Source organism: Carassius gibelio, chromosome A17 (genome assembly GCF_023724105.1).
Source record: "Carassius gibelio isolate Cgi1373 ecotype wild population from Czech Republic chromosome A17, carGib1.2-hapl.c, whole genome shotgun sequence".
Taxonomy (NCBI): Eukaryota; Metazoa; Chordata; class Actinopteri; order Cypriniformes; family Cyprinidae; genus Carassius; species Carassius gibelio.
In genome coordinates this window covers 6,323,981-6,338,794 of record NC_068387.1, presented here as the reverse complement: position 1 = coordinate 6,338,794, position 14,814 = coordinate 6,323,981, and the positions used below count along the sequence as shown (strand labels likewise).

General features: G+C 35.5%; 1 protein-coding gene across 4 annotated transcripts in view; it reads right to left on the bottom strand.

Moving 5' to 3' along the window:
* The window catches only part of daam2 (dishevelled associated activator of morphogenesis 2), a 142,845-nt gene that overhangs the window by 4,251 nt on the left and 123,780 nt on the right, over window positions 1-14,814 (bottom strand). For 3 of the 4 annotated variants that reach the window (XM_052620012.1, XM_052620013.1, XM_052620015.1), the window contains 14 exons: window positions 13,211-13,269; window positions 12,951-13,135; window positions 12,406-12,714; window positions 12,098-12,205; window positions 11,540-11,569; window positions 9,045-9,151; window positions 8,682-8,766; window positions 8,460-8,566; window positions 7,592-7,680; window positions 4,663-4,831; window positions 4,341-4,448; window positions 4,162-4,222; window positions 3,339-3,470; window positions 538-708 (listed from right to left, as the gene is read on the bottom strand). In XM_052620012.1, coding sequence (XP_052475972.1) covers window positions 538-708; window positions 3,339-3,470; window positions 4,162-4,222; window positions 4,341-4,448; window positions 4,663-4,831; window positions 7,592-7,680; window positions 8,460-8,566; window positions 8,682-8,766; window positions 9,045-9,151; window positions 11,540-11,569; window positions 12,098-12,205; window positions 12,406-12,714; window positions 12,951-13,135; window positions 13,211-13,269 — 1,720 coding nt within the window. The remainder of the gene's footprint in view (window positions 1-537; window positions 709-3,338; window positions 3,471-4,161; window positions 4,223-4,340; window positions 4,449-4,662; window positions 4,832-7,591; window positions 7,681-8,459; window positions 8,567-8,681; window positions 8,767-9,044; window positions 9,152-11,539; window positions 11,570-12,097; window positions 12,206-12,405; window positions 12,715-12,950; window positions 13,136-13,210; window positions 13,270-14,814) is intronic. The other variant, XM_052620014.1, reaches the window with a different exon arrangement.

Genomic DNA, 14,814 nt, shown 5'->3' with positions numbered 1-14,814 from the left:
ACACAGACTATTTCACTTCCTAGAGAACACTAGTGAGATCCATTCAAAACACTGTTACAAAAAACGCCTTTTAGGAATCAGGAATCATTTTGCAAGTCAATGTCTATTACAGTTTGCAACATAAATAGAAGGGTGCAGATACCCAACAATTCTGTAATGAGCTATAAGAAAAGTTCATTATCATTACACTACTGTAAAGTGATCTTACACTAGATGAAAAGAACTAGGAAATTTATGTTCAAATAAAGAATTGTATGTAAACACATAATACAACATACTGCCAGTTACTGTACAGTAAAAAATAAATACAGCCTCCTCTGCCACTTTATATCCGTTTCTTAGTCTTCTATAAGTCTTCTCTAGCTCCACTAGACAGTTGTCTATCATAGGGTGATAGTAAACTTCATCAAAACCAGATGTTAATGAAAAACGGAACAACCTCCAAGCAAGTGAAATTATCCAGATGAACATTATGTGTGGACCCTGTAAGCATCTGTGTGTGTTCTGTGTTTATTTATGTTTCAGGAAAAGTTGTACCATGGCCTCCATACGCATTCTCCTCTCTTCCTCCTCTTTGCGTCGCTGCATGTTCTCCAGGTCGTGTCGGGCCTCGCTGAACGACTGCAGAAAGATGTCAAAGATTCCAAAGAACTCATCCGGTTGCATGCAACCTTCCTCCTCTCCAAAATGCTTCAAAGACTTAGAAAACTGGATTGAATAGGAAAGAGAGGAGAGTCATAATGTAATGAGGATGAGTGTGGATTGCGCTGAGAAATAACAAAGAAACACAAACGAGTGGAAAATCATGATTGGCAAAACAAATGCAACACATGGGGCAAACCACAAAATGGAAGATTTCATTGTGAACCACCCACCTATTGCCAGTGTAACTAACTTAGTCACTTTGTCACTAGATTGAGTGACTTTTCAGACCCCTTCAGTGAGTTTTTTTTTCTTTTATATATATATATATATATATATATATAGCACAAGTCTAGCAACTTCTTGGACAAACCTTGTCTAGGTATGTTGTCATGTATGGACATTTAGAAAACAGGCTACTTTGCACTGAAAATATTCGGGGCTTATTGGTGATGTTGGGTAATATAACTCTCAGAAAAAAGGTATAAAAGCTTTTGCTGTGACAGTACCTTTTGTACCTTATTTACCCCTAAAGGGTGCACAGTAGCACTCTAAAGCAGGGGTGGTAAACCCGAACAAGCTAATCAAAGACTTTAGAGGTGCTAGATACTTCCAAGCATGGAGTTGGTTGGAGCTAAACTATGCAGTACAGTGGCCCTCTAGGTGCTTGACAGAGCTTCCCTAAAGGTACTTTTTTTTATTAATTAATTTTTTTTTTTTACAGAGTACAGCCACAGTGACAGCTTTTGAACTATTTTTCCTGAGAGTCATAGAGATATCATAAGCTACTGTACATGCTCCATCATCCTACATCTTCGGTGCATTGTTCATCCCTGACACATTTGTCAAAACACACACACAGTTTCTTCTTCCTTGATGTAATAGGTCATGTCTGGTTTGATGACCATATGCCCTCTTATCAGGACCAGTTGCCTGCTTCATGGATGACGAGACAGGAATCCCGTTTACTGTGAGAGGCGAGAAATCCCATGACTTTGGAAGTAAGCTTGCAATGATTTTTCCGAACTGATACGTTAGTCATTAGTACTCTGTTTTGTTTTGGAACAAATATTCCAAAGATCTTTTGATCTCTACTTTAAAAATGGATTGCTTGAGCTCCATAATAAATTGTACACAGATGCTGTGGCTGAACTTTTGTGGCAAACTAAATGTATATAAGCAAAAAGTGAATCCACTTTTACTGTGGTTTGGCATACAAAGGTGGCAAAGGTCTGCCAAGAGACTATATACCGAGTCTTCGTCCACATTAGATTTGCAATGGGGAACTCATTTGTCTCAGTTCTAACTAGTATCTATCGTGATTCTGCCCATGTTTCTTTTCTCTCTCAGTTCAATGGAGCAGCTAATTATCTTTAAAGAGACAATATTCCATGTGAAGTCAACGCTGTTCTTTTTCATTGTGAAACGAACAATAATTTTGCTTTCCAGCACTGAGCTTAAGCTTGTCATAGATCTATAGATGAGGGCATCTGCAGTCCTGAGATTTAGCAAAGCATCTTAAAATCTCTGCTTAACATCTCAAGCTTTAGGTTGTGAGAGTCCCAACAACTCCCGCTCAAGCCATCAGAGCAGGGATCTAATAAGTCTCTTCAAGATCTCATTCTTGACAATACTTTACCCTTGTTTTCAGGATTAATGTTTGTGTTAATTTTGTCCGGCCTCAGATGACAGAATCACTTACAGGAGATGGAATTCCGACCTGTCGAGGGCAGCAGGAAGAGGTAGATCTGTCTGGAAAGCACAGGGAGGCCTCTGTGTCCAAATAACTCGTAGAGCTTCAAGGTCAACCATTTCTCATGAAGTCTCTCTGAACTTTTATGGCTTTACTAAGAAAATAATTTGGATAGTGGTGGATGGGGTTAAATTGACAGTTCTGTTATGGGGAGTGGAGCTCGGATAAAGACTCTTGTCAGTCTGCCCAGTTACTAAAACATATCCCTACTCACACTTTCCACCACCACAAAAAAGGCCACTAACACACTCATGAACACACATACACAAACCCCAGATTTATTCCCATTGGCTTTTAGAATGGTTCTCTTTCATGTATTTGAGAGTTAGGGACATGCATAGTGGGGTGGAGTTGAGACCAATCCACATTTCAAAAGAAATAAATCTCCTCAAACCCTTGAGTAAAAACCCTGAGAAATTTAAGACTGGCTGCCGGGATTCCCCGGGATGTTTAAGTCATCATGCCGAGCCAGGAAGGGTACACAAAGCCCTCTCTTTTCTCTCCGTCTTCTTCACTCACTCCCTATTACTTAATCTTTCTAAGATGTCAGGCTCTGAGCCATGCACAGGGTTGGCAGAGCTCAGAACGATAGAGAAGTGGGCACGGGAAAGACTGCTGGGCTCCTCCAGAGAGGGCCCATCTTTCCATGATTCTCTGATAAAGCCCAGCTTCACTCTACAACCCTCTACTGTGACCCACTCAAAGACCTTTCTACCCTTAACAATAACTCTAAGGACATATTGCAGAAAACATTTTCAGCCAGGTCTTTTTTTCTCTCTCTCTCTGCCAAGGAACCTTTGTGCGATGATTGTTTCTGGCTAAAATGAAACCCTTTCTTTTGAAACATTGTTGTGCCAATAGTTTTATTAGGTTGGATATACAAAGACGGAGGTTAAAAAGAAAGGGTAATAACTGTGACTGAATAATTAAGTGAAGATGTTACCTTATTTTTGGCTTCAGCGAGTAGTTCCTCAAGTTCAGAGAAGCTGAAGCTAGCAACGGTGATGAAGTCACTGACCACTGGGACAAACTTGTCTCCCCGGTCAGATGCTCGGCTCTGCTGGTATCGTAACTCCTTATGTAAAACAAATAAAAGTTTGATTTAAACAGTGTTTACCTTTTTGGTTGTTTCTAATTAAATCGAACTACAGATGTTTGTTTTTTTCTTTCTATGAGGATATAGGAACTGTAGGGTTTTGAAATCACAATTACAATGTAAATTAAATTAACATGTTAGGTCATTTTATATTCCTATATTCTTTTATATTCTTATTTTTCACTTCCAGACAGTTTTTTAAGGAATATTGTGAGAAAATAAAGACCAAAGTGGCATTAGTTGTGTAACTTTAACTTAAGTGGAGTTAATTAATTGACCAGCAAATATATAATATTTTCTGACCAACTCTAATATTAAGGAATTATTGTGATACAAAAAATGTGTAGTGTTATCATGCCAAACATTTATTATAAATATTGACAACAGCAATGACTTTGGAGGTTTCACTTAACACAACTATATTTATAGCAGGTGTCCAAACATAAACACAAGTAAATTTGTGGGTGGATTTACAACTATACAACCAATTTTCAGAAAAGCTGTTTGTATAAAGCTTCTAAACTAGCAGAAAAATATCAGTCAAATAGTGTTGCAACAGTGAAAATACTAATACTAATAACAATCATAATAAAAGTGAATGTGAGTAAAGTGTCAGGACACTTCTGATAAGAATGCTTTTAGTTGAAGAAATAAATGATGGATGACTCACCGCCTCCAGAGCTTTCAGGCCGCTCCTAATGGCGAACACTTCCTTCTCCAGCTCAGCCAGACTAACGGTAACAGAGAGAAACAGTAGGACAAAACAGTCTTTAACCAAATGATATACAAAACAGCCTAAGCCTATCAAAAACAAGAGTACATTCTATATTCATGCAATGTGTAACTCACTTCACTTTGGCAGCTTCTGGTACAGTGGCCAAGTCTTGTTGAATATTGAGGATATCAGGGTAATTTTTCTCAAAGATCATTATCAGGTAATGCAACATGGTGATGTTTCTGTAGAAAATGCAAATATTATTATTCAATTATTTATTTTATACAGCGAACAGAAGCTTTGCATTTCTTAAGAGGTTTGATATGATTTGGTCAATTGAATTTAACATCTCAATTGTAGTGGTGGAAAGCCTAATAGATGCATGTACTGAGAACAGTGACATTAATGGATGCATTCAGATGAAAAAAGCAAAAAACCTCTCAATTGACCTCTGACCTGTCTATACTTGACTTGGTGTCAATGATCTTGTTGAGGCTGGACACTTTGAAACCATATGCGTTGCCCCTCTGTCCTTTGTTCATGAAGTTCCCGAATGCCAAAACCACTTCCAGAACCTTTGTCAGGCACTTACTTCTCATCACCTCACGTGACGCACACAGAATAGCTAAAAATATGAGAAAAGATATCAAAGACGTTACTGTAGCATCCTTGATGCTTATATAGCAATTACTGTACATATTTATTGTCAAGCAATAAGGACACCATGATCTTCTTTCATAGATTTAACTTGAATTTGTTGATTATTAAGAGTTTTTCATTTCTGGATTAAGTATTTCTAAGTCACAAGCTAATTAACAGGCTAAGCAGATATTCAGAATTCTCAGAAAACATCTTCATGGAACCTGATTTTTACTTAATATACTAATGATTTTTGGCATGAAAGAAAAAGCTGTAGTTTTGACCCATACAATGTTTTTTTGGCTATTGCTAAAAATATACCCCAGCAACTTAAGACTGGTTTTGTGGTCCAGGGTCACACACATACATATACATATACACATATACTGTACACACACACACACACACACACACACACACACACACACACACACACACATATATATATATATATATATATATATATATATATATATATAATATATACACACACACACACACAAACACACACACACTCACACACACACATATAGGCCTATACTTTTTTTTCACAGTTTACATGAATGAACACAGCCCAGTATAAAACACCACATTTTCCGGAAAGACAAAATTACTAAACAATACTGGTACTAAACTGATGTTTAACTTCACTATGTTTTTGTGAGTGTGGTGAACTAGTCTTAACTCAAGTTTTCCCTCACAATTCCCATCACAGAGCCAAAGCACTGCATTCGCTCCAGCAGGAACCAGAAAGAGTATGCAACTTTGATGCCTGTCCACAATTCTCCCGCCTCCAGTTTCCCACAAAAAGCGTTTTCCCGGAGGATCTTAGCCAAAGTTAGACTTCCTTTGCCTGGATGTTAAAACATTCAAAATGCCTTCCTGTTGACATGATTTAATGTGCAAGGGTGGGCCAGAGAGGTCTTTCATTTGTTTTTTTGTCTGTTGATGGTAAACATTCTTTTTGTTCCATAAAGCTTAATTAGACACTGCTATGAATTCAGTGTCTCGTTACTTGTGCTTGGATTTATAACTGTAGACATGACATGGCATTGTCAATTTAGGAAAACTGTCATATTAGCATCCTTATTGTTTACCTTTGTGCCTGTTTTTCACTTTGAGGTTGTGTTAATGAGTAGTCAATATTAGAGATCAGCGAATGTACTGATAAATTTGAGGATTGCAGAATTTGCAAGGCGCTAGTGATCTTTTCGGTAAATAGAAATTTAAATCCCAGTCAGTTTTTCAAACAAAGCTAATGTATGGCTATGTATCACATTATGGAAAAGAGCAGCATGAACAACCTTATAATATATATAGTGCCCTCCATAAGTATTCGAACAGTAAAGTGCTGTGGAGTCAAGAAATCTGTAAATATGATTAAAAGATGAATATGAGACAAAACTACAGAATGTCACATTTTATTATTGGGTGATTCAACACAAAGAAGAAGTGAAGAAGATCAGCACTTTCAGAGTTTCATCTCCCTATCTGATGTGAGCATAATTATTGTGACAGTTGCCTCACAGGTCTTTTGTGTTCAGCTTTGTCCTGTTGTATTAATTCTTCAATGCATGGCTGACTCTAGGACAGGACCTCTTAATTTTAATGATGACTCAGTGTGTAATGGCAGTAGCAGAATGAATTTGGAAGGGTACAAAATCATCTTCGCAACCAATATTCCAGAAAATGCCACCAAGCGCATTAGAATGCACTTCATATTGGATCAAGACAATGACCCAAAACACCCTGCCAGTTTAGTCAAGAACTTTATCAGGGCAAAGAAATGTGAAGTCTGATATTTCCCAAATCAACCTCCAGATTTAAATTCAATTGAACATTCATTTCACCAGCTGAAGAGGATACTAAAGACAGAAACTACCCAAAACAAGTAACAGTTGGAATTGGTTGCATTAAAGGCTGGGGAAAAGCATTTAAAAGCATAAGTCCAAGAGTCTGTTGATGTCTATGGGTTGCAGCTTCACTGCTCTGATTGCATGCAAGGGATCTGCAACTAAATACTAGCTTTTAGTCTTCTACATCTGCCTTAAATTCGTTTCAATACTTATGCCCACATCAAATAATGGGATGAACCTTAAAAGTGCTGTCCTTTTTATTTGGTAAAACATGTATGTGTGAAAGACCCAATAATAAAATGTGACATTTTATAGTTTGTTGCATATTCATATTTTAATAATATTTGCAAATGTCTTGACTCCACAGCAGAGAAAGCATTTTTGTCTTTACTATTCCAATATTTATGGAGGGCACTGTATATAATATATATATATATATATATATATATATATATATATATATATATATATATATATATATATATATATATTTCGGTTGATCTGTTCCTTTAAGGTTAGCCAAGATCATTAATGTGCAAAATTTGGGCCAGCTTATGTTCATTTGAAGTACTTTGCAAGAACATGCATGCCATGACTCTCTTGAAAAGCTTGAAACTCTTTGAAGAAAAAAAGTAGCATTTATGAGAATGACTCTCCCCTCTCAACATTTGCCAACTTTCCAAAACAGCCTCCGTGGAAACTAGATAAATTCAAGTATAAAAGCCACACAGACTCACAAACATACCAGCCCTGACTCATGCTCTAATATCAACTTCTCCCACATTACATTCACTGTATACAACAGTTTCTGGCCTCTATCACTTCAATATGAGTACGTGTTAATTTGCAAAGAAACACCTCCAGTAAACATTCCCTCTAAACCTACCAACCTTCAACCTTTGGCTTGATTTCTGCAAGGCGCTCTGCAAACTTCTTTTTGAAGAAAAGAGACTGGAGCCTCTGTTGATAGTGGTCGATTCTAATAGAGAGAAAGAAGTCAAAATTATTCAATTTCAGACATTTAGTTGAATCTTACGAAAGGTCACACTTCATGGGCAAAAACCCATATTATTATATTTTTATCCCCTGTAATTCTCATTATTCTCAAAGGCATTTTACTTATGTTTAAAGAGAAAGTTTAAAAATGCTGAAATATAATTATAAATGAGCATTAAATTGCATTATATAGATTATATATATTTTTTTGCATTACAGAAATGAGAACTATTTTTTTCCACAGTAAGGATATACAGGGAGGGGTAAATAAAATGTCATGAAAACTTTTTTTACAGTCCTGTTCTATATGTATGCACTTACTATAATAACTATGTACAGACCCTAAACCCAATCTTCAACCTAACATTATTTATAACCATATTAAGTAGTTACTCAGCATTTTCTTCTGTTAGAAACATAATTAGCCAACTATGCAGACATAGCCATGGGTGCCTTTTCAGTGCAAATAGTTTTGTTTGGTTATTAGCTATTAGATATGTAAGTATGAGTTTCCGCATTGCTGCTTTGTAAAATGTTGGTTTATGCAAGTATGCATGCTTATCAAACATGGCTGCATTAATGCAAAATAGAAAACACAAAAGTATTTAGTTGCCTGTTGTGTAATTCAGTATTAAATCTTCTGATTAAGAACTTTACATTATTCTTCACTCATCCAAAGTAACTTTTTTTTTTAATCATACATCATTAATCATCTAAGATTCAATTATTGTTTTATTCAATTATTTAATTATTTCACAGTACCTGCTCATCTCAAACAGGAAGCGGTCAGCCCGGGCCATACGCTCAAGCTCATGTTTGTGTTCCTCCAGAAGGTCAATATCACTTTTCTCAGGAATAAACTTCAACAGCTGTGAATGTACAATACATTTACCCATAGAGAGTGTTTACTCGTAGCTAATAAAAGTACTAATCAAAAACATTGTAGTTACATTTTTCATGATCAATCCATTAGATAGCCCTCACCTGCTCTAACATGTCTTTTGCCAACTCTTCCCTCTCATCCATCTCTAGAATGGCTCTCTTTATTTCTTCATTGCTCATTTTTAACCTGTATGTACAGAAAGTGTTTTTTAATTATATAAACTGTGCATATTTAACATGTTATTAATAAAGTAGAAACACAAGTTACTCACTTTTCAGATTCAATCCAATCTATTTTTTATTTATTTAACTGTAATAAGTTGCGACCATTTATTACACCATAATTAGCAGACAATTCAAAAAAAAAAATTTGTGCTTCATAAGTGTAGCATCAGTTTTCCAAGATTAACTTATAGGTCGACTTTAATTCAATGCTAACAATGCTTACTCAGGACAAGTACATACTTGGAAAGCAGGATGATACAGTTTTGGGCCCTCCGTCCATCAATAACAGACAGCTCTTTGACTTTGCGTGAACTCAGATAAAGGTCATCCATTGATCCTGTTTCTTTCTGCAGAAGAGGACAAAACGGTTTGATGGTTTAGATTAGTTCTTTTATAATAATTCAATAAAATAATGAATGTAATAAAGTAGTTTTGATTGAAAAATGTAATATACAGGTTGATAAAATTAAACTGATAAAGTGTGACTTGTATACTGGCTTGTATCTAGGAAAATGATTAAATTTTACTTATAAAATCAAACATGAATCAGTCAGAACAATGATTTCATTGCTGTTTTGACTAAACAATTAACTATTTTTTTTGTCTTTCAAACCAATTTTTCTAAACTGAATGAGTCAGTGAAAAAAACATACAATATATTATTAACTTATATTTACGTTTAGTCATTTTGCAGATGCAACTTTCAATTGGGGGATAACTTTCTATATATCTTTCAAAAGGCCAGTATTCATAAACAGTGTGTCAGAAATAATCATGCAGCTGAAACACCACAGATGCTTAAAAGAAGCTTGACTCTTTCAGCAAGAACAGTCATCTATTTATAGGTCCGGAACATTTCCTGTGCTGTGAATGCCTGATGAGGTTACATGGGTCATGTAACTCCACACTGGTCCAAAGAAAGTACGCTTCTTACAGACCCCTGCAGCTCTTTCTGAGTAGTAACATAAAGAATGTGGGATAGGTTGAAGGTCATTACTTTCCAGAACATGCCTCTCATCTACATTTTAGTCATCTGTGTATTAATTATCAGTGATTAGACACATTTGTGATAATTACAGTAAATCAGCCAATTACTGTTCTAACACAGTAGTTTAACCGATTCTTAGAAATTGCATACTTCAATTATTCACTCCACAGGAATGTGAGAAAAATAGATAATTCTACTACTGCAAGATGAGGCTGGAAGTGAAAATTAGATCACTAAAATACTCAAAGGAACAGTTCCTTCAAAAATGAAAATTCCATTATCATTAAGCCCATGATGCTCCAAACTTGCTTCTTTTCATACATTGAAATCATACCATGATCAGAGACTGTCAAGGTTAAGCTATCACTATATCCTATTATGCCATAAATTAATATAAGCAAACACACTTTTACTTTGCTTTGTTATTTTTGGATCTTGACAGTGCCACAATCCATTCATTCTAATTGTATGGAAAGGAGCTGTATAACATTCTCCCTAAAATCTCATTTTGTTTAGTAAAAAACAGAAGTTACCTAGAGAACAACATATGGGTGAATTTTAAATTTTGGATTAACTATTCCTTTAATATTTTCATTTCATCTTTTTCATCATCTGTCACATTAATACAGATTTTGTTTGGTCACATTGGCCAAGATGGCACAATAGACAGATACAAGATGGTGGATGTAGCTGTATGCTTGGGGCAAAAATGCATTCAAATTTTACAAAAACGCACCCTCAAATTCAAGACAAGGGGGCAAAAATTGAATTTTTTTATCAAAAGCGTTGATTGCTGCATTATGTTTAGATTTGCTCATGTTGTGTCAATTTTCTTTTTATGCATTTATTGCAGCATTGAACATTATAGCCAATCACACATATTTCTGTTGAGCTAATGAAAGTGTTGACCATTCTGAGGCTGAATTCTCCACTCTCTTGAATTCTCTCATCATAAACAACAAAGTTTAGATATTATGTAAGTAATACACACTCGCTGTGCAGTGTAGACAGCTTAAGTGGTTTTAATTGGATTTTCTGTGAACTTGCACTAGACAGACATTAAATGCTTTCATCATTTAGTGAACTTTCTTTGCTTGCTTAAACTTCTGTATATCATTTATTCCCAAAAAAAGCTAAAAGCAATAAACTAATTCATAAATGGTTCCTTGCTTGTTTTAACTGTGTAGCCAGAATATTACAGTTTCCCTAAACACAGATTTAAAAAAAATTTATTCTATTAATCAGCATTAATGATAATCACAATATCAATAACAAAAATTGACAATAATGTTTGTCATAAAATTGCAGCCTACCCTGTATTAAAAAAAAAAAAAAAAAAAAAAAAAAAAAATTAAATACTTCATGTAGATTATGAATTGTGTTAATACATGTATGTCAACTTTAATAAGAATTCAAATGTCTGTGTAAATAAACATAAATGCATGGCAGATACAGTTTCTGTTCCACCATTGCATGTAAAAATTACTTAATGTTGACGTTAATAAAATGTTTTGTAACTGTCTGTAGTATTCTGAATGATTGAAGTAACTGGTAAAAATGTAAGCATTTTACATAAAAGACAACAGAGACACATTTAATTAGGCAATTATAAAAACTGCCTCAACAAAGGTGAAAAAAAAATATATATATATTCCAGTGGGTAAATATTACCCCTTAATAGAAAAGTTGATTTCTGACCCTGTTTTGGTAGTACTCTATAATAGCTTTGATTGGAGCAACCACTCACCTGCTTGAAGGATTGGTTAGAGAGCAGCTCCTGGCCAGGCAGAGGTACATTAGCAGAGAAAGAACAAAAACATCGGAAGACATGCAAAAGTTAACAACTGAAGCAGCAAAAGACTCAGCCAGAGCTGACCACAGCAAACATTCTCAGGCCCGAGAATCTCTGGCAAAAGCACTGAAGAAACTTTGGCTATTGTATTTGAAATCAAAGTGACTATTGTTGATATTGGGCCTGAGAACATATCTGCAGCATTTCTGCTCTAAATAAGCTAAAATACTGCTTCATGCTTAAAGCACTAAAGCATCTATTACATGCCATAAAGCAAAGAACAGCTGCTTAGTCACTACTGAAAAGACTGAGGTTCCAAATACTCTCTCTCCCTCTTGCTCTCTCTTTCACACACACACAAACACATTTCACAAACATGCATAAGAATGTCAGTACAGCTGTTATTTCCGAAGATCATTCCAGAAGTTATACTAGAAATATCTGACTGACATTGAATGCAAAAATTATTTGTTTGGGATTTAAGAACAGCTGAGATGTATGACATTTGCATACTTGCTGCCTCTGGTAAGCTGAAAACATCTTCTCAATGTCCTTTAAGTCAAGAACTTTAAAGGCCCTTCTGTCATCAATCTCATACCAGATGGTACCAGTGATCTTGTTCTGAAAAAACAGGAAGATGATCAGGAAAGATGACTGTAATGAAGGGTAGGTATCAGAAAATTGGGAAAAAATAAATAACTAAATACATACATAAATACAAAAATAAATCTCAGATAAACTATAATACTTTGTATTAACTATGAGGTATTTTAATACTGCAAATACCACCAAATAAATAAATAAAATAAGAACTGACTCACCTCTCCCAGTTTGGACCAGTTAAAGGATTTGAGTGGTTGTGAAGGTTGGGGGATGCTCTTTGTGTGCAGGCTGGTTGTGGAGCTAAAGGAAGCAGGTCCAGCTGGAGGTGGAACCACAGAAAAGATGGGTGGGGCCCCAGGTGGGGGTGGAGGACCCCCCGGGGGAGGTGGAGGAGGAGGTGGGGGTGGGCTGGAGAAAGCAATAGGTGGAGGAGGAGGATGGAAGCTATCCATCATCATAGGTGGTGGAGGTGGAGCCATCGGGCTCCCAGGAAGCGGAGGGGGAATGGGTAAATGAACTCCACCACTCTTAAAGTGAAAAATATCCAATAATTAGTGTAAAATATGTTAGACGAATTTGCTGCAATGTATAAACCAACACAAAGGAATCATGCTTAACCATAACAGCTTCTCCTTAAGGATCTCTTACTAAACAACGCAATAAAAACATCAACATGGAAATTTCAACATTATTGTGCAATTGTTCTACTTATGCATATCAAAGTAAATACAGCACATCAGAAAGTGACAGATGGTGAACTCACTGAAATGTCGCTAATTCGCGAGGAGAGGTCTAATACTTGCTCCCTGGCAGAGCGCAACTCCACTCCTTCTTTCTGTAGTTTGTCCTTCATCTTGTTGAGTGTCTTCATCATATCCTCCTTCTCTTGTGTCTTGGTGTCACACTCCCTTGCTTTCCTTTCCAGCCGAGCCATCAGATCTACATGCTCTAAAAAAACATACATGCATTATCATTAAATATGTTCACCCAGGCACAGCTATACAAGTCAGTGTGCAGTGTTACCTTTTCTGAACTTCTCGGCTTGGTCTTGCCACTGTTTGACTTCATTCTCATTCACAAGCCTGTAGATGGAATGAAGTCTCATTATGTTGCACTCAAATGCACAGGGTTATAAAGTTAAAGTTTGCCTTATTTTCCACACTTACCTCAGTATTTATTGACTTTTTTTACTGTTTGTTATTTGTCAACTGTTACCAAAAAACAAAAGCCGATATTAAAGACCACATGGAAGTTTTGTTTAGTAGTTAGCTTTTATGAGATCAAACAAACCAAACAGACTGATGAATCTTCTTGTCCACGATGTATATATAATTTTTATCCAATAAAGTATTCTTCAGAATGAGAATGTCCCTCTTAATTATAAATATAACCTCCTTTCAACTAGTAATAAGAAGTACCAAATGATGGTTCATCATTTTATTTTCCAAGACATGAACTGATTAAAAAGAAAGTTGAAATTTGATTAATTGTATTAATTTTGAAGTTGCCTTAATTGGTTGCATCCACAGTACAAGCTGTCAGTTATGGATTTGCTATGTGGTTTCTAGTCTGGCTGTAAAACTGATGGCAACATATAAAAGAAAACTTTTGTAATAAAAGAAAATCAAGCCAATTGATGACAAGTCTTTAAACCAAAGGGGCTCCTCTGAAACCGAAGCAATGACATAAAGTTTGGGAAGATTTTTTTTTTTTAAAGAACACATTTATAACATTTATAATTATTATTTTTTTTTTTAATAAAAGGTTAGTTTAGTTTGGTAGTGAATCTTTTTTGTAAGTGAATATTGTTTGAGGCTTAAGGGGGGGTCTTGTAAAGAAATCTAAAATGACACCTTGACATGCGTTGCTTTCCATAGCTGCAGAAAGAGGAAAATGAAATACAGATACTGTAACATTTATTGCCAGCACTGGAGAAGAAAATGAAAGATAGAGTATATATGACTATTAAGAAAATAGGAAAACAGGATAAAGATGCATACTGTAGAGGATTTATTGCATTATACTTATTAAAGAAGACTTATTACTTCACAAACCAGGTTTGATTCTTTTGTAGTCAGACTGACATTTTTTGGGTAATACCATTAATTGGCAGCTACAAGCCAACTATTAAATATTAATTTAATTTAAATTATTATTTTAGCTGTTCGTTTGGATAACTTGCTCCTTAACTGGTTAAATAAACAGAATTGCCCAAGATATCTTAAATGCAAACAATACATTACATATCTGTTTCACTAAGCCTTAAGATAATTTTTGCAACTGGAAAGAGTTACAAATTATGGGTAAGCATGAGCAGACAAAAAATATGTTAGTAGGTTTCCTTTTGCTTATTCTGTCCAAAAGCCACTATTAACCCCTTCTGGCACACTGGTTGAAATAGAGCACATACATGTGCATAAACGTTTATCTGGACTGTGTGTAGATAATAGGCAAATTTGAGGACCCAAAGATACCAAGAAAGGAGCAAACGTGCCAAGAAAGGAGCAGAGACTGCTGGTACTGCAATGGTAAAATTACAGAATAGAAGTATGGAAAATTGTGTGAATGATAACGAGTTCACATATGAGGTGATAAATGATCCAAGGATTTTTTCCTAGTCAGAGAAC